The sequence below is a fragment of the Fomitiporia mediterranea genome, assembly GCF_000271605.1.
Source record: "Fomitiporia mediterranea MF3/22 unplaced genomic scaffold FOMMEscaffold_13, whole genome shotgun sequence".
Lineage (NCBI taxonomy): Eukaryota > Fungi > Basidiomycota > Agaricomycetes > Hymenochaetales > Hymenochaetaceae > Fomitiporia > Fomitiporia mediterranea.
This window is the reverse complement of record NW_006760398.1, coordinates 379406-403409: the sequence shown is the minus strand read 5'-3', so window position 1 is coordinate 403409 and position 24004 is coordinate 379406. Positions and strand designations below refer to the sequence as shown.

General features: G+C 45.8%; 5 protein-coding genes across 5 annotated transcripts; 3 read left to right on the top strand and 2 right to left on the bottom strand.

Annotated features, from left to right (window-relative positions):
* The first annotated feature begins 2615 nt into the window (after positions 1 to 2615).
* FOMMEDRAFT_23043 (uncharacterized protein) lies at positions 2616 to 3848 on the top strand. Its single transcript, XM_007270291.1, has 3 exons — positions 2616 to 2937; positions 2988 to 3236; positions 3303 to 3848. The coding sequence occupies exons 2-3, from the start codon at positions 3136 to 3138 to the stop codon at positions 3463 to 3465; spliced, it is 264 nt and encodes an 87-aa protein (XP_007270353.1). The 5' UTR covers positions 2616 to 2937; positions 2988 to 3135; the 3' UTR covers positions 3466 to 3848.
* A 3037-nt stretch (positions 3849 to 6885) lies between these two features.
* Positions 6886 to 8170, bottom strand: FOMMEDRAFT_160698 (uncharacterized protein; the record flags this gene model as incomplete). The annotated part of the gene is made up of 4 exons (XM_007270416.1): positions 6886 to 6997; positions 7067 to 7167; positions 7756 to 7816; positions 7863 to 8170. 4 exons carry the CDS (start codon positions 8168 to 8170, stop codon positions 6886 to 6888), a joined length of 582 nt encoding a protein of 193 aa, XP_007270478.1.
* A 3479-nt stretch (positions 8171 to 11649) lies between these two features.
* Positions 11650 to 12131, bottom strand: FOMMEDRAFT_160697 (uncharacterized protein; the record flags this gene model as incomplete). The annotated part of the gene is made up of 2 exons (XM_007270415.1): positions 11650 to 11911; positions 12055 to 12131. 2 exons carry the CDS (start codon positions 12129 to 12131, stop codon positions 11650 to 11652), a joined length of 339 nt encoding a protein of 112 aa, XP_007270477.1.
* Positions 12132 to 13191: 1060 nt separating this feature from the next.
* Positions 13192 to 18113, top strand: FOMMEDRAFT_142785 (uncharacterized protein). Its single transcript, XM_007270414.1, has 3 exons — positions 13192 to 13433; positions 13556 to 15993; positions 16106 to 18113. The coding sequence occupies exons 1-3, from the start codon at positions 13244 to 13246 to the stop codon at positions 17411 to 17413; spliced, it is 3936 nt and encodes a 1311-aa protein (XP_007270476.1). The 5' UTR covers positions 13192 to 13243; the 3' UTR covers positions 17414 to 18113.
* A 1298-nt stretch (positions 18114 to 19411) lies between these two features.
* Positions 19412 to 23689, top strand: FOMMEDRAFT_113079 (uncharacterized protein; the record flags this gene model as incomplete). Its single annotated transcript, XM_007270413.1, has 13 exons — positions 19412 to 19654; positions 19789 to 19836; positions 19904 to 19942; positions 20006 to 20681; positions 20729 to 20847; positions 20910 to 21165; positions 21225 to 21622; positions 21678 to 21883; positions 21958 to 22213; positions 22276 to 22396; positions 22450 to 22541; positions 22604 to 22703; positions 22752 to 23689. 13 exons carry the CDS (start codon positions 19412 to 19414, stop codon positions 23687 to 23689), a joined length of 3492 nt encoding a protein of 1163 aa, XP_007270475.1.
* Between the last annotated feature and the right edge of the window lie 315 nt (positions 23690 to 24004).

Genomic DNA, 24004 nt, shown 5'->3' with positions numbered 1-24004 from the left:
GAATCGGTACTTTGACGATTCATGCTACTACTCATGGTATTCACGCAGAGCAGGAACGCTCAGTCCCGGTGCGGAGATGAGCGGAAGTAATACTCATGTGGTGAACTCGGATATGTGAATGGTGCGCTCGGTACGGTGGCGATGGGTTTCGAACAGTAGACTGTCATTAAGAGTTATATTCTCTCCGGGAAGTTAGGCACTTCAAGTTATTTCTCTTTGTCCGACGTCTGATACTTTCTCAGCTGAGCATTGGCTTCTTTTCATCCCAGCGGATCCTCCGTACGTCCGATTCACTCAACGTTATCCTAGATAATCCAACCCAAAATCATCCGTAAAATATAAGCCTGACAAGAATCGTTTTTCCTGTCAGAAATTATAATGCAAACGCCGCTCAGACAGATCATGACAATCAAGGTTAAGGAACACCGAACGGAAGCGAAGCTTGTCACAATTTCACCAACCCTTTGTCTGCTTCTAAGCGGCGGTGCCGCAGATCAATGATCGACAGAGTGCTAATTGACCATTGTCATGTTTGCCGCTTGTTGCTCACTTTGACTCGATCTGCTGAAAAAACCTATTTAACTGGTTTCAGTGTGGATTTTCTTCATCTTGGGTCGATCTCACTCATATGCGTGGATGCGCGCTCTATGACAACCCTTGTTTCAGACCACCGTATCGGCCTCGTGTCCTCGAACAAAACAAGTCTGGGCATATCTGTTCTTATTGACTCAGGTTTATACAGCGTTGATTGGAAAGCCTCAAGGAGGTATCTGATTCTATATCCTCGGTACTTCACATCTTCACAAGGTTGAAACACCATTGTCAGACTCGAGGTACGCTACAATGTGCTCTAGTCAGTATACAGTTAACTTTTCTCGAAGATCATACTCACAGGCGATCGAAATTCTGTTCCGAGATTAGGTAGTGTTCACTAGTGTGCACTCAAAATCGAAGGTGAAATGTAATCAAAATCGTAAAATGTTCGAGAAGGCGTGAGGTATTCGGCTTATTTGCTCAAGGGCATATAACCGGCATGTTCAAAGGAACATGATGCTCTTAGAAGTAGTCTGTCCGCGAACCCGCTGCCAATGCAAACTTATCTTGACATACCTCGTGCCTCGAACGCGTACACTCTTATGTCCGAATGTGTTTTCAGCTCCGATCGTGACTCGGAGCATCGTGGATTCTTGAGCAAGCAAAGCATGCTCTCGTCAATCTGGATCACCTTGCTCCGAAACTAAATACTTCTCTGTCGAATTGACTTTTGTGCCATTGTCAGGGAAGGACTTTAGCTGTCGCTAGCCGGGAATATTCCTGCCGCTTTCACCTACCACAGTGACTCGGGATGACCACGGAGTGCACGTGTATTCTATACGTTATAGCAAAAAGGTGGTACCAAAGCATTGTCGCCTCGCTACTCGAACTTGCTGTAGATCCGGAAATCCTAGTTTCCCCCAATAATTCAAGTTAATGTGCATCGTGGATCATGCAAAGAAATCTACTGCACCACGTAACCCTCGCTAATCTAGTGTAATTGCCTCACGGACTTACATCCATTCGTGCCTTACTATTCTCTCTCGTCTGGCTATTGTTCTCAACTACTTTCTCATGCACGCGGTGCGGAATATGGTAATTTTTACCTCCTCACTCTAATCGTGGCGCCGCAACTCAAGCTCGCATAATTCGTAAATGAAAATACTGGATTGGGTTTGTACGTGCTATTTCGAGCATTTGTTTGCCCTTTTCCACGTTCGCTTTTCTTTTAGATTTAATTACGCAACGGTACTATTCCTTACTGTACACGAGTTAGAGGGAAATTTGTTCTTTTACTAATTACTTTTACTCGAGGTACTCTGCTTTTTTTCGCTCCGCGCAACTCGTGTACACTCAGAAGGACGACAATATTATAATGTGGAAACACGTACCTTTTCTCTTCCATTTATCCACTAACGCGTGTTGCCGCACACAATGCAGGATACTCGCTTGTGAGCCTCGAGGATCGGAGATACTTGCTCGGAATTATGAAGGGAGAAGTTGTTTCCGAACTTGTAAAAAAATCATCGGTGCAAGGAGCTCGTGCAGTGCCTCGCGTTGGGAAAAAAATATCTCAAAGTTAAAAAATGAAAACCACGCGATGTTCGAAGTGGAAGCATTATTTATTAATATTCATATACTTACCCTTTGGCCGCCGTTGTTGCCTTTCAAGGTACCATTTATGGTGAAAGGAATGAGAAGCTGCGGGGTGAGGTTCTGGTGGATCCGGAGTTGGGAAATCAAGGAATATTAATGGGAGATGTTCGTTCCGGGTATTTTGTGAATACCTGCTTGCCGTAGACAATTTCAACCAGGCGATTTCCTCTTTTCTCTGTTTTGATCTTTTGGTTTGACTCTAGTTGCGGATAAATAACATGATTAGTCTTTGAGTACTTCGGAGAATAGCAGATAAGCGTTGTGAAGTTGATTTGCACTTCCGGTAGGTCGGTTGACTGGTCTGAGAATCATCTACTCGTAAAACTCCACACTAGCGGACCGCCAATCCCTCTATTGTTCGAATAAATATAGAAAATAGAGCATAGTCCGTTGACGTCGGTGAGGAGGCTACTGTAATAATGTTGTAAAATGACACCACATTAGAGGAATCAACATATCGCTGCACTTGAGCTCTAGACTCGGTGCCTCAACTTTCGAACAAAGGAATGGGAAGTCGATTTCTATGTGAGCTCGAGGCTCGAGGCTCTCGAGTGCCTTTCCCCAATAGATTGATACCTGTCCAACTTGGCGTGTTGGGACGAGGTCCACCGAGAACGTGGAGAAGCATTGTCTACCCTCGAGAGTGACTCGATAGACATCCTTTGACATTTCCACATCGGGCTCTCGAGGACGACATCGAAGGGACAAAGCTCGGAGTAAAGGCTTCTGTACCACACAGTGCCTTCCCTGCCTCCTTTCAGTATCTTCAAGAGCATTGTTAGCGGAACAACACTCACACTCACTAGCACTGCGTGCTATTTGGGTTCTTGATCGGTGGGAAGCGTTGACAGAATCAGTCATTTTCCGACGTCGGCAACGCATGACCTTTTAAACTTCCGCTTCTCGGCGCGAAAATTACGGATATTTGAATAAATTCAAGATGAAATGAAGCGCTCAGAGAGCGCATCGTGCCCGCCTTCGGAGCGCGTTGCCCGAGTGGCGTCGGTCGGCCGCGGAGTGTGGGCAAGCACGAGCAATACGCAACACTAGTGGTCGATGAGAATTTTGCTTCCGCTGGGTTAGGGTAACCGTGGGTGATTAGATGACTCAACTGATTACCACGTGTGCGAGTGTGTACGTCTTATCTCCGCTTCCCTTACTCCTCGTGACATAACCGATCTTGAAAAGAATAATTCTGTTTATCGCTTTGTATTTGCTAAAAGGTCCGCTAGAACCGCAGTAGCGGATCATTGGGCAAAGGGCAGCACGCGATGAAGAAGTAAATTGGACGTCGATTTTTCTGTGGCGCATAAGTTGGGTGCGTGTACGCGGACTTGAAATCGTGGAAGCCCAAATTGAATATACGAGCTATCCACAGTACGATGTGACTAGCTGGGTGGGCGTTCTACTTCAGAGATTCACATCAACTCCGTCCACACCGGCAAGCTAAGCTTCCTAAAGAACCCCCTGCTGCACGTGGAATATCGCGAAGCAGACCTGTACGCGTGGCACCCGCGTTGTGTAAGAGAAGACCAGAGCAAACGAGAGAAATTCGTAATTTATTTCCACGTCTTCTTGGCTCAGTATTTGAATGGCTGGAGATACACACCATATAGCTCCAAATGAGATAGAAGAAATTTAACGATTGAATGTCGTTGATATCGTGTGGAAGCGGGAGGGCGGCGCGGATGAGAGGACCAGAATCTCTCCGTATGGTGTCAGCGCGAACCATACAATATTCCCTGCAACTTCTCTTTGTAAACAAGGTTCTGGGGTCACGCGGCGAGGCTCTTCGCATCCCCCGTCGGGGCGCACTCTGTCTTGTTTGGAGGTCCCGTGGCATACATGCCGGCACTTTGGAAGGAAGAGCCGTACCGGCGAACAGGATTGCATGTGCTCTCCGACATCCGCAAGTAGCAGGACTGCACCCAGCAAACCCGAGGCGATCGTGCTTCTGTACGAACATATACGAACCTTCGGTACGATAATCCCCTTGAGTGTCATTTCATAGGCTGTTCATCTCCGACGCCGTGACGCATGGGAACTTTGACGTACGCTTTTCGAACAAGCTTAAAACCACCGAGTTCACTTACGAGTTAGGAATCTGCGTTCGTAATTCTGGTAATAAATCAGCTGGACTTGAAATGCCGCCGTCTTCCGAGAATGAGACTCAAGGCACAGAAATCCATAAGAAATTGGCCTGAGAGCTACGGATAATGGCGGAGTAGGTGATGTGAGATCATAGGCAAAACCTCCACCGAGTTCATCCAGGCTAGAACACGAATAATTTGTACTTGACCCTTCTTAATGTCGAGCGAGATTAAACTCTATCTTGTTGTATAAGAATTTAGGGCAGTTCTGACCCAATTTCCGGGAGCGAGAATCCTTTACCCATCAACCTGTGAACCTTGAGATACCTGTGAATTCGTTGAATAACTCTGCAAAATTCCCTTCGTTCATTTCGCGAGACTCACTGCACTCCACTTGTTCAGGTAATGGGTAAAATGGAAGAGATGAAAGACTGGTTATGAACGTCTTAGCACCGAAGTCCACTTTTGCGCGAGAGTGTAGAAATCAGACAACATGCATGTCCCCGTGTGTCACGCGCACCTATGCAAAATACTTGAGGCTAGATCCTCCTGTCGACATGTGTAGATCTTAAAGCTTGGAAATATGTAACAACGAAGATAACTTTGCGTAAGATTGGAAGATCTAGCTGGCATTATATATAGATACTTACACAGGAAGCGTCAATGTGTATAATGCAATGAGACAGGCTATTGTGGTCCGAATCCGTCGTATCATTCCGAACTGCGCCGCACCAGAGAGTACGATCGACGTATGTCATCATTGAGAAGTTGCTGTTCGTAATCCCAACAGTGAATTATTTCGTTACACAGCCTAAGTGCACTAATTCGTCCGTAGTTCCATTTTACTGATCCGCCTAAGAACTGATTTAGTATTGTAAGAAACGACCGCAATTCAAACGTCACATACCGCTCGGTGATCGCGGTGAGCGCCACCACTGATGAACGGTGTGCAAAGCGGTACTCATACGTACTGGACATGTGCGTATGCTACTATTGCGCGGAAATTCGGACTTAGCACTTGTCCCGTCCGACTCAAAAAAATCACAAGATCGAATGTATGTGATCCAGGTCTAAACTAGTTGAATCGGATCCTGTAATACCACCATTACAACTGGGGCAAGCATAGTATCTCGAGCGCGCAAAGTTTTTCCCAAGCATTCATCCAAGGCGGTCCGTAACTCGAATAAGACATTATGAGCGACAGCAGAGAATGATTGAGAAGAGGCGACATGACAATGATGTGAGGTGGATGGAATGGAGTCGGCCCGACATAGGGGTTTAATCATATGCCTGAATGGCTCTGTAAATAAGTGAACATGAGGTGTCAAACTTGGAGAGAATGCAGAATACTAACGGAAGCTGAACTATTAGAGTGTTCAAATACTTTGCCGGGTGCCTGCCAGCGCAAATTAACTACCATGTAAAATCAATCAGGGACAGCATAGGGAGAGGCCAATGAGCGAAATTCGCGCCAGCTCTTGTATTTGTTATCTTCCATCACGTTGTAATGCGCTTTACTAGAAACGAGGCATCCAGTGCAGACAAAATGAGTGCTAAGTGATCCCGCTCACAAGACAAAGCTTATCGATGGCACCAACAAAGGGACAAACATTAGCGATCCAGAAAGATCCGTAGCTCCTGATCACCAGAAGAAAACCGGCACATGCAATTAGGAGATCCAGGTTGTGGTTAGTTTCTGCAGATAGGCATTCGACTTCATTCCACAGATATCAAGGGCGGGGATGAGGTACAAGACCAAGCAAAGAAGGTAAGGAACAGATGGACGCGTGAGTTAGCCGTTAATGTCATCCTGAAAGACTGTCGAGGCTATAGGGTAGCTTCCGAGGCTTTCGAGGAATGCAGATTTGTCACATATGATTCCTTTGGAGATGCAAGACCAGTACTAGTGTGGACAACAGATTTGAGGATAACAGCAGACGCAGTTGATGAGTTGGCACAGAAATTCTCACGATGAGCCTCCGCACCAGAAGTACGTTTGATTACGTACAGTGGCCCCAATGTTTCGTGAAAAGAAGTGAAAATACACACTCCTTATGTTCTGCAGAACGTAAGTCACATAAAATTAAAACGCGGTAAATGCTCAGTAGCGAAAGAAATAGTATATTGTTATGTTAGGTTTTAAATAAGATTTGTCAGCGCTTGCTACAGAAGTAGACGAAGATTGACGAACAATAAGCATAAGTGCAAGTCTAACGTGCCTCTATGCACCATGCGGCTCATAGGTTGTCAACCGCTACAGTGCGACGAGGACAACGGTGCGAAAGCTACGCGATACAGTGTAGTGAGTAAAAAAGGCATACACTTCACCCTCATGGGATATGTGCCTTGTTGGTGCAGGTACTCAACTGTCGATAACCAATTTGTCATTCATTCAGGCTTGCATACATATCCTCAGAGGTTTTGATGTATGATATAAACGCACATATGGGAAATAAATACTCGAAGAAACTACGAGTTCTACACTCGTCCATCTTTGGAATGTTGCTAGCTTGAAAACTGCAGACCTATTGCAGTACATGAGGAATCATAGTTCAATAAGGGGTATACCACTTTTACGAGGCGAGAACAATGGAGATTAGACGTACTACCGTGTGAAGCGGAGAAGGTTGAACCAGCCGTACTCCCTACAGCTTCGCAGTAGATCCGAGCTACTCCATACGCCGACCTCAGCGTGTACGCCACGGTTGCGACAATGACTGCTCAGACAAAAAGAAATGCTTGATGCACGTGGTTAGGCCTTTCACTCCGTTTCCAAGGTCCTAGACCGGTCCGAAGTGTGTACGAAAAGCTTAAATCGGCGCCGAGACATCAAGGACGAAGTCGACGAGGGCGCGTCAGAGAAAACGTGTGTTGACGTTGCTAGGGCCTAAAGCTTAAAGACGTTGATCAGACAATAGCATGACAGTAGAGAACTCATACACAGCAATCAGAAGCTCTACAGTTTGTAAGGGCTATGTGCGAGCAGTATTTTGTGCTTCAGAAGGCACCTCGGAGAAGGAACCGGCTCGAGACTCGGGGCCAGACAACTGGTACAAAGTCTGACCTCAAAGTTGAGTTGAAGTCGACAAAGTTTGAGAGGATCTCATATTTAGGATTAACACAGAGCATAGTAGCCGTAACCCTGAGTCGGAAAGTCCAAATTCGGAATAAACGTATGATTCACAGGGACGTTCCTAAGCTTTTTGTTGAAAGTTGTAGAACAATAAGAGTGGGCGTCGACAATAGGAAAGTAGGGAACGATCTAACGGAGCCTTTACCTCCGTCGATAATTATACTCAAAGAAAGTTCTTGAGTTTGACATGGATCCGGGAGAAGTGCTTAGCAAGAGCCTGCCCATTCAAAGAGGGCCAATGCGTGGAGTGGTCACTTTATAAACGTGAACGGTCCGGAGTGCCTACCTTCCATCCGTTGCATTGGCAGTGAGAGTAGATCCTGTGAGAAGCATATAGCATACACAGAGTTCATGTATCAGCTCAAGAACGGTATCCAATGTGGGGTTGCGTAAGTTGGTCGCGCTTTCGGGAACAGGATCAGGATAACAAGCTTCGAATTTGTTCGTACAAGGGTAGCACATCTACGCAGAAATATTTGTCGGTAGGATCATAAGGTAAGGGGTTTATGATAGCAGCAAATTCCTGTGGATGGACTCGAGCAGCTTCGAGAGTGAGTTGGTTCTCCGTAAGGGAGGTTAGAACTTGACGCAAACAAACCAACTTTTGACGCGTCTGTTGACGCGTTGTTTGTGCAGCGTCACGTATTACGTCAGCGATGGAACTGCGCGTTTGTTTCTGGAAATTCTGGTCCAACGAAGACTCATTGAATCTACCACATTTTATGCACTTGTGGCCACCACAGACATCTACCCTCATCTCGAGAATGATAACTCTATAACTTTTTGAAGAAGTTTACTACACTTCCAGAAGGCTAGTTACTGATGGCCCTTGAAGAATCTAGCAATGCTTGCTACTTGTCTGCTGGAGTTCCTGTCTGGTTGCTGATGCTAGCTCTCGGACGCTCGAAAAGACCGTATTCAGTGTGATGGTGTGTAACAAGTACGTGCACTAATTTTCGTGCCTGAAGATTAGCTCCTTTGGTCTCTTCGTCATCTATGTCAAGCTATAAACTGCTCTTGTGCCCCTCTTCTTCTAACGAGATTCATGCCGTACTTTCACTCACTGCTTTCCTCTGGGACATAGGAGTCTAGCTTTTCGGTATAACTCGAAACAATAAGAGAAAAAGAATACAAGCTTAATATACTGTATATCTGTGAGTTGATTTTAGTGTCCTCTTTCCCTGGGCTAATCTGATGCGCCACAGGCAATGGAACCGAGGCATATACGATGTCCCCCCCCCCCACCCTCCTCACAGGATTAGCGAAGTGTAATGCACAAGATCTTTGGAAAATACTCTCTACTACTTCTTGAAAACATGCACGAGCTACCTTTCAAATGAGGCACCATTCTCTGCACCTGCTATTTTATTGGATGCTCGGATTCTGGCTCCTCAAACTCAAGTGGCGAATATCCCATGTCTATGGTGCATTTCTCGGACACTGATCCTCCCTATCGCCGTATCGAAAGGCGCTCTACGCCGCACTCTTGCTTCGCGAAAAAAAATCGCATCCCTTATTTAGTCTCAAACATAATTCGGCCAGGCTGGTTCGTAATGTCAACTAAATACAACTGCTGTAACGCCTTTCTCTCATCAGATTCTGATTCATTCTACAGAAGCGGGTGGACGGATCGCAGATTGGGGGAGGACAATTAGGACATTTATTCTCGATTCTCGGTTGAGAAAGAAATCTTTTGGGGACAGCGAGAAGAGCTCTTCGAATTGTGGCGTTTGGAATATTGGCGGAATGAACGTATGGGAAATGGGAAAGGGACGAGGGCGGACAAAGAGCCGTTACTAACTAAAAGCTCCTTGAAGTTACTTGGTCGGGAAAAGTTACACAGATTTACGGTTCACAGTGAGTCAGATTGTTGGATTTGGAAATGTGTGAGTGTAGTGAAGAATGTGGTTCTACCGATGATCATTACCCGGACAAAGTTAGCTGACGATCTTCCCACTTGACTAGTTGGTCCGAGGTGTACCTAAGTGTGGACGCAGATCGTGTGTATATGCCAAGAATAACAGTTCGTTCGGAGCTGGGATGTTTCATATGCTTTGGACGGTCGGATAAGGTATTGTAGTCATGTTTCGCCGAGGTAAAGATACGATAAGCTTTTCATAGTTAGTTTATACTTCTCTCTTTAATTCTCAAGAGAATACGCTATGTTGCCTAGACTTGTAAAGCGACAAAATTCCTATAAACAGATAGAGTTTTCTCAACAAAATAAAGACCAACGGAGGTACCTAACTCGGCGGGATCCGATATCGGACACGACGAACAATTTAGTCACTACAAAACGAGGCTTCCATCTCTTCTCGAACTCGCTAGTTATAGTGGAATGAACAGCGCGAAAGGAGAAAAAAAAAATAGAGTTAAGTCATTCGGCATCCGAGTAGGCCGGTCGAAAGCGGCGCACTGGACCTCGTGTTACAGCGAGCGGGGGTGTGAGACGGGTCCGCGGACAAAGGGTTTCGCCGGATTTGAATTAGATTTGGGTTGGATTGGATGAGAAGGAAGGATTGATTGGTTCGTTTGGCTTCGATCGGAAGATGGGAGGTTGTTTTTAGGATGGTGTATGTGAATTGGTGAGTTATTGCGGGTTGTGCGGCGCACCGAGCTTCGGATGCTAATTATTGAGATTTAAGTCTTGGTGAGGGTTTGCCTGGATTGAACGAATGTGAGGAACGTTTCTTCCGTGTCCTAATTGTATTGGCTATTTTACCTGCTTCTCTGTAACTAGTTGTATTGTTCCGAGAATATTGGAAATATCCTTTACCTTCAGACGATCGTGTCCTACTGCATCGTCCTTTATCCCTCGAATATTCCTAGTATTATTGGAACCTTGTGGATTTTTGGAGTATAGGACTAGGTAGCTGAACACTTCGGAGTTTTAGAGTATACAAATGCGCATTTGAACCGACTGGAATTATCTTTTTTCTATTTGCCTAGAAATATATATTTATACTACATTTTTAGCTGTTCAAGAGATAGTAAGAGTAACAATCCGATCTCAGTCTTAGAGTAGGTGAGAAATCAGATTGGACCAGTAACCCAACCTGAGGATCAAAATAAAGTAACACTAAACTACACATTATTGAAGAAATTCTGTCTGTGGGTTATTACTTATATGCTCTAAAATATTGGCCCCACAGGAAAATCATTATATAAATACTAATGGATTGTGTTTGTCAAATAAAAATAATGAACAAATGAAACAAAAGCTCTGGATCCCCAAGTATGCAGATAAAACATGCAAAAAACTTGCTCTGTTATGAGAGGCAACTAGTTATTCTTTATATGAAAGATTATTCAAACAGGACTATTCTTCTACTTTGATAATGAGGAGTTATAATAAATGCTAAATCTCTTTTATTAACGGTTTTTTGAGCAGGTAACTGTTACAGTAAATACTGACAGTTACAGTGTTTTTACAATGAATACAAATTGAAACAGACTGGAATTACTGTTTTTACTTTACTAGATAGATGTATTGAATTATTGTTATTTCTTTGCTATATATTGATAAAGAACTAGTGAAGTAATGCAAAACTACACTACACACAACACAATGCTACGGACGTTCCGACTGGAGATTATCACCCATACTCCTCACAAAACATCACATCGGACCGAGAAACAGACACTACGCAAAAGACGAAGATGGTCACGAGTGTCCAACCAACAAGATAGATAGATAAGAATGATGATTAAGAAAAACGAGAACAAAGAAAACATCACGAAAGCTCGGGATTCCCAAGTATGCGGAGACAAGGGCTGTGCTGCTGTCGTGAAGGAGGTTGCGGCACGAGGACGTCCCGCGAACCAACCAAGGGATAACTCCATGTGTTTGATCGTTCCGAGTCCGTCCTCTAGTCAAGTTTATGATCCGTTGGATGGTTAGGTTAGGAGAGGATGGTTAGGAGGTTCGGACCGAACATGCTGGTGAGTATGTTGGTTGGTGCAGTGCCGACTCGGATATAGCGAGCAATGTACCAGTGCAGTACTGCTATGATGATGATATCATATGCTCATTTTGAAAGGAATGGTTATGTAAGCAGGTGGTTTGTCAATCCCGACAACCTTAGTTCAGTAGAATCAAAATGAAAAAGTACGCAGGATATTTTGCCGTTGCTTTTGTGAATGTGAATGTAACTAGAGGCGAGCGACTCGCTAGGATATTAGTTTTTAGTTCTCTCCTAACTTTTAATAAGTAGTGGAGCTGAGTTGAGTTGAGGATTAATTATTGTGAGCGGTGGGCGGTGCGGTCTTGCGGTCCTTTTGACTCTTGAACTCGACTCGGAGGTTTGGAGGGTGGTTCGCCGGGTTTGAATTGCGTTGCGTTGCGATTGTTGAGTGGACGAGGAAAATGGATCCGATAACCGATAATCCGAAAACAAGAGCGAGTGGTGTGTATTTCCCAGCATCCGACTCTGAGTCTGAATATTCGTGCGCATTAATGGAGTAGGAGAAAGCCTCCGGTCCGGAGGTTGACTTCAGACTTTGACCACGAGCCAAACAGGTACGAGTAAAGAAAGAAGAGAATTAGAACTCCGCATGAAATAAAGGCTTTGTGTACGTTGTTAGATTTGTTTGCAAAGCAAAGTAAAAGTTCGATCGGATATAATCAATGAATGAACTTACCTACGATGACGGCTGCTTCTCCTTCGAAGAATTACAGTAATTATAAGAGACGGGGATAATAATAAATATTTGGTCATGGGAGTTAACAGTATGGATTGAGGTAAAGGGCGTATTATTCGGAAGAGACAATCGAAGAGAATTTAGAGAAGTGATGAGAGATGAGGAGGGAGATGAGAGAAGGAGAGGCGATTTACTAGTTTGTGTTGTAGATCTGGAGGGAAGAGCGAGGAAGTAGGAAGAACTCTTGAGTCTTAAGATCGGGGAGATGGGAGATGGGGTTATCAGGTATGATGATGGATAATCATAAAGGACGAGAAGAGTTAGGAAGGTAAGGACTGTAACTAGCTAGTTACTTGTTACCTTGAGAAGGCTACTCTGCGAAGATCGATGAGCGCATCTCGTTGTCTTGAGTCTTGTGTGCAATCTGTTCAGTCAGTCAGTTGGTCGGTGATCGTCCCTTCGGAATCGGGGTGGTTAATTCTACAACAACAGAGGATAGGCATATGAAGATGGAGAGCGGACGGAAGGAAGTCATTGTCAAGTAAATGTTAATATGTACATGTATGGACATCCCTTTGAGTCGACCTGGGCGACGACGCGGACTCGGAGTGTCCGTCAATTCATTTCCGGTGTCTCCCTTCGTGACGGCGCGTGTCACACACAGGCGTGACTCGTGCTGGGTGTTGCCTGGCTGGATGACAGTTGGTGTTAGCCGAGTGGAAGTAATAATTTTAATTTTAATTTTTTTACATACATAAGAAAGAAAGGAAAGGGAGTGGAGTGGAAATGGATTGGCAGTGCAAGAGTAGGTAGCGTAGGAAGGCTCCGTGTATTCGGGGCAGAGATACCATACACGAGGGTTAGCTTAGCAGCACGGATCTTACATACAGAGACTGAGAGTAAGGTGAGCCGGTCTACGTCCGTCTGTCCGTCCACACAAATATACTCTCAATCTCTCCAATTGGCTTCCCTTGTTCTTTCAGCCCTCGATTCTCTCTTCGAGCAAGTAACTATACGCAACTCTACAACAACAACAACTTCGAAGAACAGCACACGAAACGATTGACAACGACGACTCGGTCGGTGTCTTCTTGTCTCCTGTTGACTTTCCAGCTTGCTCTTCCTCGACGAGACGAGACAACTGTGACTCCTTCCCTTCCCTCCCTTCCCTTTACGCTGGCCTGGCTCGATGCCTCTGCCTCTCCTCCTCGCAAGCTTCCAGGATACTCAGCTCGTCCGCAGTCTACAATTCCCGCATTTACACCCGCTCTACAACGACTCCAAAGAAACAGAAGACGTTCAGTCTCAACAACAGTTCATGCCGCCTAAATCTGTGTCGGTGTTTAGTCCCCAGGACGCGCTTGATGATGATGAGGATGGTCAGTCGAGCTCTCTTCATTATTTTTTTTTCTACTGGCTAATAAATTTATTCTGGATTTGTGCATATACGGTGATCGTTGGGCTCTACGCGCCCCGCATACATACACATACGCGACTGTAGATGACCTCCCACCGCTCGTCGAGGCTCCGCCTTACACCGACGCCGACAACTTCAACACTCGTCCTCCCGAAGTACCTCATGCACACCCCTCGCACACACATGAACCGCTCAGTCTTACACTCAGCCCGACACAACGCGTCGGAGATGGTGGTGGTAGTGGTGGGATGCAGTTCACGTTCGCGATGACTATGACGCCCTCTGCGTTTGGTGCTGAACCGTCGTCCGCTCCCATCTCGATGAACGAGAATAATAATAATGGGAATGCGTACACGCTCTTCCCGCCGCCTGGCCTCCCGCACCCACCTCCTACACCGCGCGACAACGAGAACGTCTTCCACGCGCGTACGCATTCCTTCTCCGCACACGCGCACGCGCAATTCCAGACACATGTACAAGTTCAGACACCCAACGTCGGACCTGACGCGCCAAGTCCATCCAATGCAGACGCTGGCTCACCCTCCCCTGCTCCGTCTCCCTCCTTCGCAGGGGACTCAGTGACGACTGCGCTTGGGTCTGAGTCGCCTTCGCTTGATGAGGTGAGGGAACCTGCGAGTGGGCCTTATCGGTCGCACCTCGTTCCTCCTCATCAAGGTGGATTCGGAGCTGGGAGTGGTGGTAGTGGAGGTACGGGAGGAGGTGGGGGGAGGAAACCTCCCCGTCCACCATCTTACATCCCTCGTCCGCCCAACGCGTTCATACTATTCCGCGCATCGTTCGTTAGGTCGCAGCGGATGGACAACAACAGCTCGAGTGGTGGTGGTTCTGCGATAACTGCGCATGGGGTGACGACGAAAGGTGTTAGCGCTCTTGGACCTGGGAGCGTGATTACCATCGAGGCGTCTTCTTCTCCCACTACGAAAAATGGAAAGGAAAATAAATCTCAGCTATCTTCTTCGTTCGGCGGAGGTACAGGAGGAGGCGGTGGAGGTACTGGAGGAACAGGGACGGCACCTTCAACATCCCTCAGCAAACTTGCAGGCCAAATCTGGCGTGCAATGCCCGCACACGAAAGGGCGGTATGGGAAACAAGGGCGAGGGCTGCACAGGCAGAACATAGAGCGAAGTATCCGGATTGGAGGTTTAGGCCTGAGAATGCTAGTGGTGTTGGGTTTGGTTCTGTAATGGTGGGTGGGGCGGATGATTGGGGTGGTGGTACTGCTGCAGGCGTTGCTCCTGCTGGTTCTGGAGGAGGGACGAATACAGGAGGAGGAGGAGGAGGGACAAATATAGGAGGGACGTGGAAGAGAGGAGGAGGAGAGGAAGGGAGTACGAGTAAGAGGGAGAGGAAGAGTCGGGACAGGGATAGGGATAAAGACAAAGACAAAGAGAGGAAGAGGGGGAAGGAGAGGATAAGTACCAGTGCGGGAGTTGGTACGAGTTTAGATCCTGGTGGACCGAGTACGAATAAGAGGACTACGACTACCTCGACAGCGAGTCAGACGAGGAGTCAGGCGCAGAGTCAGAGTACGAGTGTGAACCCGAGTCCGAGTCCTGGGTTGACGACGGATGCGAGCGGGAGTGCGAACCAGCCGATCGCAATATCGACGGCTGCAAGGGGCAGCACTGCGACGAGTTTGGATCCGAGTACGCTTGGGTTGCCTGCGTGGGCGATTGCGGGGTTGGGGTTTGATACGGAAACAAATCCAACTGACGTTTCCTCTCCTGGAACTGCTGCAGGACAAGCCGAGAACGAGAATGCGAAAGAAGCGAAGACGATGAAGAGCGAGAATGAAGATGCCGATACCGTCATGAAGGCGAAAGATACGGAAAATGGAGGAGGCGAAGCGTCGGCCGTCCGGTCTCCTCAGGCTTCAGGTGCAGAGAAGAAAGAGAAGAAGAAGGAAGAGGAACACGCTCCTTCCGAGGCGAACGTTTCAAGCGCAATTCAACCGACGGAATCGGATGCTACTACGGGTAAACAGCAGCAGCAAGTGCGAAGTCGGGAACAGGATACGCGATTTGCGGTTCCGTTGACGGATATTGCGCGGAGGTCGACTTCTGCGCCGTGTACTGAAGAGATGCGTGAAGGCGTACCAGCTACACCTGCTGTTACGATGCCTGGTAATGGTGCTTCGCGTCCCAGTCCTGTACCCGCGCCGGCGTCAGTGTCTTCAAATCCCTTTCAAGCACACTCCCCACCTTCTTTTCGAGCGCACCCGCAGAGTGGAGCACTTCCCACACATACTCGAGATCGCAGCATCACCACTATGAGCGTGAGCTCTGGAAGTACTGCTAGCGGTGGTGGTGGTGGTGTCGTGCGCACCGCGCGGAGGAATACAACGTCAAGTGTTTCGGGTGCAGCTTCGAGGCAGCTCTTTCGGACGGGGTTTCCGCCAAGTATGAATGTTGGAACGGGAGTTGGGCCTGCTTTTGGATACGGACATGGACACGGACAACATTTTTTGTACGAGTATGGACGTGGGGTAGGAGAATTTGAGGTGAGTAGGTTTTAATTTTGGTTTGGACGATAGTTTATTTTCTTGTTTTTCTTTTAACTTTAATTCTGGGATTATTGAACCTTGTTGAACTGAACTTTTTTTTTGTTGATAGCATGCTTCACCACCACCGCTTTCTCCGTCGTTGTCGTCTCCGCTTTCGGCGTCGTCGCCTACACATACACATGGACTTGCGTCTCCGTCGTTCTCCTCTGCGTACGTGCAGCCTTTCTCGCCGTCGTTGGTGCATCACCCGCATCCGCATCCGCATCCGCACCCGCACCCGCATCCGTATGCACATGCACATGCTAGATTAGCGGCTCACCAGCATCACCAGCATCATCAGCATTATCAACCGCAGGCGATTAACTCGTTCTCGCCTGTACATCCACCGCCGGAGGGGTTCTCGTTCACCCCGGTCGAACCGTCGTTCTTTCAAGGAACAGGAACGGCTGGTGGGGAACAGGAGAGTTCTTCCCCGGAGATGAGCATGGACGTGGAGATGCAGGCACAGCATATTCCTGGTGGAGGTGTTGGGACGAGTACAAGTGCGAATGTGAATGCGAATCGCTTTCCGCAGATTTCGTCGTATTCGTCGCTTACGGGGTGGGCAGGTTCGAACACGACGAACGTTGAATATGGACGTGAGTACGGTTCTGCAGCTATGGGTGGTGGTGGAGGTACTGGTGGTGGAAACACTACTACACTTCTTCCGAGTCCTGCGCTTTCTGAATTTGGCGGGATGGGTGGAATGAGGGGTGTGTTCGGTATTTCTGGTGCACCAGCATCAGCATCTGCGTTAGTCCAGGCTCATCCTTACTCTTACCCTTCGTACGCGGATTTTGAGACAAGTGCGTTTACGGGTTACAACAACACGTACGGTGCGTTCGAGATTGGGATGAGTGGCGGTCTTGGAAACGTTCAGAATACGGATACGAATACGGATACGACGACGAATTTGAATTTGAATTTGAATTTGAGTGGAGATGTGAGTGGGATTGCGTTTGGACCTGGACCGAGTGGTACTACTGGGAACTCGACGCCGACGCCGAGTCCGACGGAAGGGATGGGTGGTGGTGGTGCTGGTGGGGAGGGGGAGAGAGAGAATGCGTTTCCGTTGCCTGTGCAGGAGAGGACTGTTACTGCCCAACAACATCACCAGCAACACCAGCAACAGCAAGGAACGTCGCATGAACGACAACCTCCACCGTTTCCGATGCAGAGTAGTTCGGCGGAGACAACGTATGGGAGTCCGTCAGCTGCTGGGAGTCCGACGTATACTCCGCAGTATGGTGGTGGAGTTGGCTCGACTGCTGCGAGTGCCACTGCCACTACTACTGGTGAAGGACCTTATGTTGTGGAACGGTACTCGATACCTGATCCGGGTGCACGTATGACGCGGACGAAAGATAAGAAAAGGTGAAGAGAAGAAGAAACACCAGCTAGCTTGTCCGATACGAATGAATTAAGCACGTACAACGCGAACACCTACATGTCACGGTTTCGAAATAAATGGGAAGAAAGCAAGGAGATATGGAACGCTTTTTTTTCTTTTTGTCACTCTCGCTCTTATGTATTTTTTCTGATCGCTTGTCTTTTGCTATGCCTGTCCTTTTTCATCCTATTCTGTTCTTCATCCTCTCTGTTCTCTTCTCTCTCAATCGCTTGTCTGTGTTACTTTCTGTTATCTATCTATGCTTCCCGGTTGTCTTTGCGTGCAAGGCAACGATTATGCTCTCTTTCACATTCCTCTGTTTTTTCTTACTCTTACTCTCCACTTCTTACCTCTATGCTTCCTTCCAATACCAAGGAAACGCCTCTGATATATCGATCGATATTGACAATACATATCTATTTAGAAGTCTGGGGACAGATAGTCATACGTGTATGTGTATAAACCTAACCTCTGCATATCCTTGTCCCAACTCACTTTGCTATGCGTTTCCTTTACTTGTCGTTTCCGCGATTTCTATCTGTTTTACTTTCTCATTTTCTATCTGTTGTTCCTGTATTTGATTTTCTATCGAGTGGGGTTTATCAAACCTCGATGTATGCATGCCTGTCCTTCTGCCCTCGTACTAACAGTTTCCTGTTATTTCCAAGTCTAACATGTGTATCTTTTTTTTTCTTCTTTGGTCCCTCCCCTGCTCCCTATCCTGTACTCCCTGCTCATTACCGTGTTGTGCATTTGTTTCGTGGATCCTGATGTTCGAAAATTTCTGTGCTGGTAGGTCGTGCATGTTTGTATGTGAATGTAATACACTTTGCAGATTCGAACAATTGTATTGAACCTATAGGAACACTTTGCTCTTGTTATCTATTACTATGACAACATGACGAGACTTGTTTTAAATGGTACAGGTAAATATGTCATAATGCATAACGTTGGGAGAAGGCCAAATTCAATGCATTATATGTGTTATGCATTATGGTGTACAATTTAAGAAGGTAGTCTCATTTTTGTCATAGAAAATATTAATGTGTGTAACCTCTCAGGTTACACACATAATTTAGAATACATATAAAAGAGTCATAGGTACCTACTTTGGGTCTTATCTTTGTACTTTGCTCCTGTACTTAGGTCACTAGTCTCAATGCCATAATATTGCCCATTCTGTTTCCTGAGTGATTGTTAAGATGAGACTACACAAGAGTATGTCTCAGATGATATAAACTACATTACAAACAATGACAAGCAATGATGGAATACATTCCATTATACATTCTACATCTGAGACATACCTACATAGTATATATAGACTGACTAATTAACAGACAATAAAGTAAGTTGCCAGAGAGCAAGCTGAGTCCACTATCCCCCCTCTTTGTGTGATCCCTCTAAGCCTCTCTCATAACCCCTTCTAATAGTGATGCTCCAGCCTTACAATGTGTTATGCTAAGTATGCATTATAAATTGATGCATTATAACATATTTTACTGTGTTACTAATATAATGCAAAGTTAGACTGATGAATCACAAGTTTTCTCATACAGATAAGCAAGTGCTTGACAACAATCATTCCTTGCATTACCAAATGATATGAGTGCCACAATGATGGTAGTAATTGATGGCTGTCTATAATCAAGCTTGTAGGGCCAGAGACTGAATATCTAGTCCCTGTACCAATTAATTCTAACTACAATAAGAAATCCACTGTGCTTATAGTATACAATCCATCATAAGTACAATAAACAGGTTCTAGTGTGTTTTATTACACAATCAAAGATCTACTTCAGAATAGGTTTCAGCATGTGGCATAGGCATAGGCCCAGTATGATTGCATATCATATTGTGATCTTCCTACTATTGTAAGACATAGTAAATGGCCAACCGTTTTTGCAAATCGAGATGCACTCCCACCATTGACAGATTCCTACAATTTCTTCCTTTGGCAACTATTGCAGCTGAAACGCATTTATTATGAGGGTTACCAAAGACACAACGTTGAAAGAAGATGAGCAGAATTGGGTGTTAGTTCCTGCCAAGAACGGTCTTCCAGAGTATTATGAATACACGCAGCCTGTTGAAAAAGGTTCCCTGAATGACCGTGAATATCGTATTATTCGTTTAAAGAATCGTCTTGAGGCGACAATCGTTAGAGACAAGGACGCGGACATGTCCGGCGCTTGCATGGATGTTTCGACCGGATATTTCCATGATCCGGTAAGTAAAGTCACTTTCGTCTTTCTTGCGATCTGTGGCATGTTCCTCGACGCACCGCATTGAAGCTGCGTGCTTGCAATGAATAAATCGTCTCAACCCCAATGCTTTTGGTGGCATTACTCATTAGTCTATAGGACAAGATGCCTGGTATTGCTCATTGGTGCGAGCATTTGATGTTCAGGGTAAGCGGGACTCTTAAAACTTGAAATCCTTCTTGCGCTCTGTTAACTTCTGTGGCTGTTATTACAGGGTACGAAGGAACATAAAAGCGAAAATGGGTATGACAAGGTACAGTTAATTTTCTTCAAATTTGAAGTTCAGTGATCTCAAAACATCTCTCGTCGTATACAGTACCTTAGCTTGCACAGCGGCGAAAGTAATGCACATACAACTGGTTCCTACGCCGAATTTCACTTTGAAGTTGACTCGGATGCACTTAAGGATGCGGTTGTTCTTTTCTCTGAATTTTTTCATTGTCCACTCTTTCACGAGGATTCAGCACTGCGCGAGGTTGAGGCAGTCGATTCTGAACACACGGGAGCTCTCCAAGACGATGGCTGGAGGCTAAAGTATGTTAACAATTCTCTTGCACGTCCGGGACATCCGTTACGAAAGTTCGGCAACGGAAGCAAGGCTACGTTAATAGGGAAGTATCTTGTATCGGAGACACCGCATTCGCAGCATATGTCAGATAAGGACAGGCACGATCACAGATCATCTAGTAGAGCCTCTCGCACTGAGAGCCATGGTCATGGCAGAGCTTCAAGCACGAGCTCTACTCGGAACTCAAGCGCATCAACACGAACGCATTCGGAGACGAGGCATAGGGACGGGAGCACGGGATCTGCCAAAAGACCGAGTAGAACGAGCTCTCGGAGTAACAGAAAGGGGATAGAGAAAGAAGAAGCAAAGAACGCTAGGGAGAAAGCGGAGTTGGAAGCAGCGAAGAAGGCAAGGCTGGAGTTGATAAAATGGTGGGAAAAGGAGTATTGTGCTAGTAGGATGAGCTTGGCATTAGTTGGGAGAGGTTTGCTTGCTTTCCTTTAGCTTCAGCTCGATCCTGATTGTGAGTAGAATCTCTCGACGACCTCACTCGCATGGTTGTGGAGTATTTCTCGCCCATCAAAAATACGGGACAAGACCCTGCTCCATTTAAGTCTTTGGCGCAACCGTACGGGAAAGAAGAGCTAGATGTACGTTTCTCACAAATCTAGCAGGTGCTAGCTTACGTTGAGCGTAAAATTGCATTTTCTAGAAAATCGTCTATGTTAAGACAATCAAAGAAAGATATGAAATCACTATTTCATTCCCACTCCCCTGGCAGGGTCCTCTTTGGCGTGAAAGCCCAACAGATTTCATTGGCTATTTACTGAGCCATGAAGGGCGAGGCTCGCTGCATGCTTACTTGAAAAAGAAGGGGTGGATTGAGGGACTAATCGCGGGACCTATGGATCCCGATCGAGGCATCAGTGTGTTTGTAATCAAGTTAGGGCTAACAAAGACTGGATTCGGTGAGCATCCTCTGCAGCTGTTCCTTGCTCTCGCGCCAATATTAACGAACCTCGTTAAGAGAACCACGAGAAAGTAATACTAACGTGCTTCAAGTTCATCAGTCTGTTACGCAAGTCAGAATTTCCAGAATGGATGCACAAAGAGCTGAGGAACATACAAGAGTTATCGTTCCGGTTTAAGGAGAAAGGCTTTGCACTTCCTCATGCAATGGGTATTGCTACCGGACCAATGAATCTTCCCATTCCACGTGCCCTTCTCTTGAATGGCCCCGTCCTATTATGGGAATGGAATGAGGGGCTTGTAAGGGATATACTGAAGGGATTGGATATCGAGAATTGCTACATCATTGTAGCCGCTAAGGATCATAATAACATTAGTGGAGCGACATGGCACAAGGAAAAATGGTACAAAGCAGAGTATGCCATGAAGCGGTTCGAATCCCGATTTATATCCGAGGTATGTACGTCTCTTCATGATCAGGGATCTATTACATGACCTCTTGTTATTTTAGGCTCGCAAGGAAAATGATATTCCTGAACTTGCTTTGCCAGAACGCAACCCATTCATTCCAGAGAACTTTGATGTCGATAAAGTGCATGTTACAGAGCCACGGAAACGGCCTGCGCTTATCGAGCGCACGCCACTCATGGAAGTATGGCACAAGAAGGATGATCAATTCTGGGTTCCGAAGGCTAGTGTTAGGATTGCAGTACGAACGTAAGTCGGTTCTTGTCCGTATTCTTCACATTATCATATCCCTTTGTACATAACTCTCCTTAAAAACTGGGCAGACCTGCCGCCACGACAAGCCCTCGCACTTCTGCATTGACGAAACTGTTCGTTCGACTTGTGAAAGATGAGCTCACTGAGTATGCATACCCTGCTCGTGTGGCAGAATTAGGATTCAGTCTAGTCCATAACATCCGTGGCTTCGGAATAACGCTCGGTGGCTACAACGATAAACTGCATATTCTTACGGCAGCAGTCCTCAAAAAGATTAAACATCTCGATGTCCGAGAAGAGAGGTTAACGGTTTTTATCAACCAAGTTACGTTGTTTCAAATCATAATGGCAGGAACAGGTAGCTGACATTGGAGACTATTGTTCAGGAAAAACGAGTACTAGAGAATATGCGGTTGAGTCAACCAATTAGTCTATCCACTCATTACTTGGGATACATTACAGATGATCATGGATTTAGCACGGAAGAGAAACTGGAGGCGTTGAAAGGTTTCGTTCCTTATTTACACGTTACATGATAAAAAGTTACTGATAATCAACAGATATTTCTGTTGATGAACTGTCTCACCACGTGAAGGTATTGTTATCCCAGCTGCGACTTGTGATTCTAGTCACCGGAAATCTAAAGCGAGAGGTGAATCACGGATTTTGTCGAATTGTAATACTTTCATATATAATGTATATATTGTTGCATAGGATGCTATGAGCATTGCAGCCAAAGTAAAGGAGTCGTTCGGAGCTAGACCAGTCCCTGAGGATGAGCTCCCTAAGATACGTACTCGGTTGCTCCCCAAAGGTACGTGGGTTGTGTTCCAAAGTGGACTTTTAATTATAATTTCAACAGGATGTAACTATATCTGGGACCCACCTGTACCTAATCCGGATGGGGACGACTCAAGTGTCTCTTACTACTGTCATATTGGCAGCATTTCCAACTCACGCACTCGTGTGACATGCCTTCTTCTGGCCAAAATTTTGGACGAGCCATCATTTGATGTCCTTCGAACGCAAGAACAACTCGGATACAACGTGTTTTCTTCTGCTTTACCTGAAGTCGAGATGATTGGCTGGCTAATAGGTATACAGTCCGAGATGGACTCAAGATATCTCGAATCTCGCATTGAAGCATTTCTGAGGCATATGCGCAAGATACTCAAGGACATGCCAGACGATGAGCTTGATAAGTACAAAAAGTCGCTCGAGAAGGGATGGACAGAAAAAATTAAGACGGTTCCTCAAGAGACAGGAATTTTCTGGGGTTCGATACAGGGCGGATACTATGATTTCAGACAAAATGAGAAAGACGCAAGACTCCTACACGAGATATCGATGAGAGAAGTTCGTACAATGTTCAAAGAGTGCCTCGATCCCTCATCAAAGACACGCTCCAAGCTTTCCATCCACATGCGTTCTCAAAAACCGTCTAAGCCTCCTAAAGTTCCGGTTGAACCCAATGTCAGCATCCATGCTGCTCAGGAGTTCATGGGTTTACTAAAGAAAGAGGGGATCTGTGTAAACGAAAATGAGTACAAATCGAAATGTGAAGTCGAATTCACACTGCCTGAAATGCAAGAATATCTAGAGGAGACATGCCTGAGTGAATTGCAGAAGAACAATGACACTAAAGTCCAGGAACTGTTTAGGAGGCTGAAGTCACTTGTGGAGAAGCATCCTGTAAAGCCTGCTCTGGAAGTTAAACACATTGATAATGGTGCCAAATTCCGACAGGGTCTTCAGCTTTCTGATGTTGCAAAGCCAGTGAAGAAGTATGAAGTAGAGTAGTTTGAAAACCACGCCCTCAGTAGCTGATAAGAGATGATCAATGTGGTATTATTATTAATAGAACCAGAATATTTATTTTATTTATTTACTTATTGCTCATGTGCAGCAAAAGTATTCCACGCCCCGGAATAGGATTACTGCCTTTTTCATAAGTATTGTCACACTTGATGATTCATCATTTTTTGTCACAAAAGTAAACAAAACAAAAAAATAGCTATTTCTCACTCAATTCTGCACAGAATTCAGTGATTATTTGATTTAAATTCATGTTTTTTAAATATGCTTCAAATAGACACTTTAATTATTAAATTTGAG

Excerpts from the sequence above, each read along its gene's own strand:
- FOMMEDRAFT_23043 (XM_007270291.1), top strand. The coding sequence starts at position 3,136 with ATGAAGCGCTCAGAGAGCGCATCGTGCCCGCCTTCGGAGCGCGTTGCC. Across the intron at positions 3,237-3,302 it reads AGCACGAGCAATACGCAACA|TGATTACCACGTGTGCGAGT; the intron begins CTAGTGGTCGAT and ends AGATGACTCAAC.
- FOMMEDRAFT_142785 (XM_007270414.1), top strand. The coding sequence starts at position 13,244 with ATGCCTCTGCCTCTCCTCCTCGCAAGCTTCCAGGATACTCAGCTCGTC. Across the intron at positions 13,434-13,555 it reads GCTTGATGATGATGAGGATG|ATGACCTCCCACCGCTCGTC; the intron begins GTCAGTCGAGCT and ends ACGCGACTGTAG. Across the intron at positions 15,994-16,105 it reads GTGGGGTAGGAGAATTTGAG|CATGCTTCACCACCACCGCT; the intron begins GTGAGTAGGTTT and ends TTTTGTTGATAG.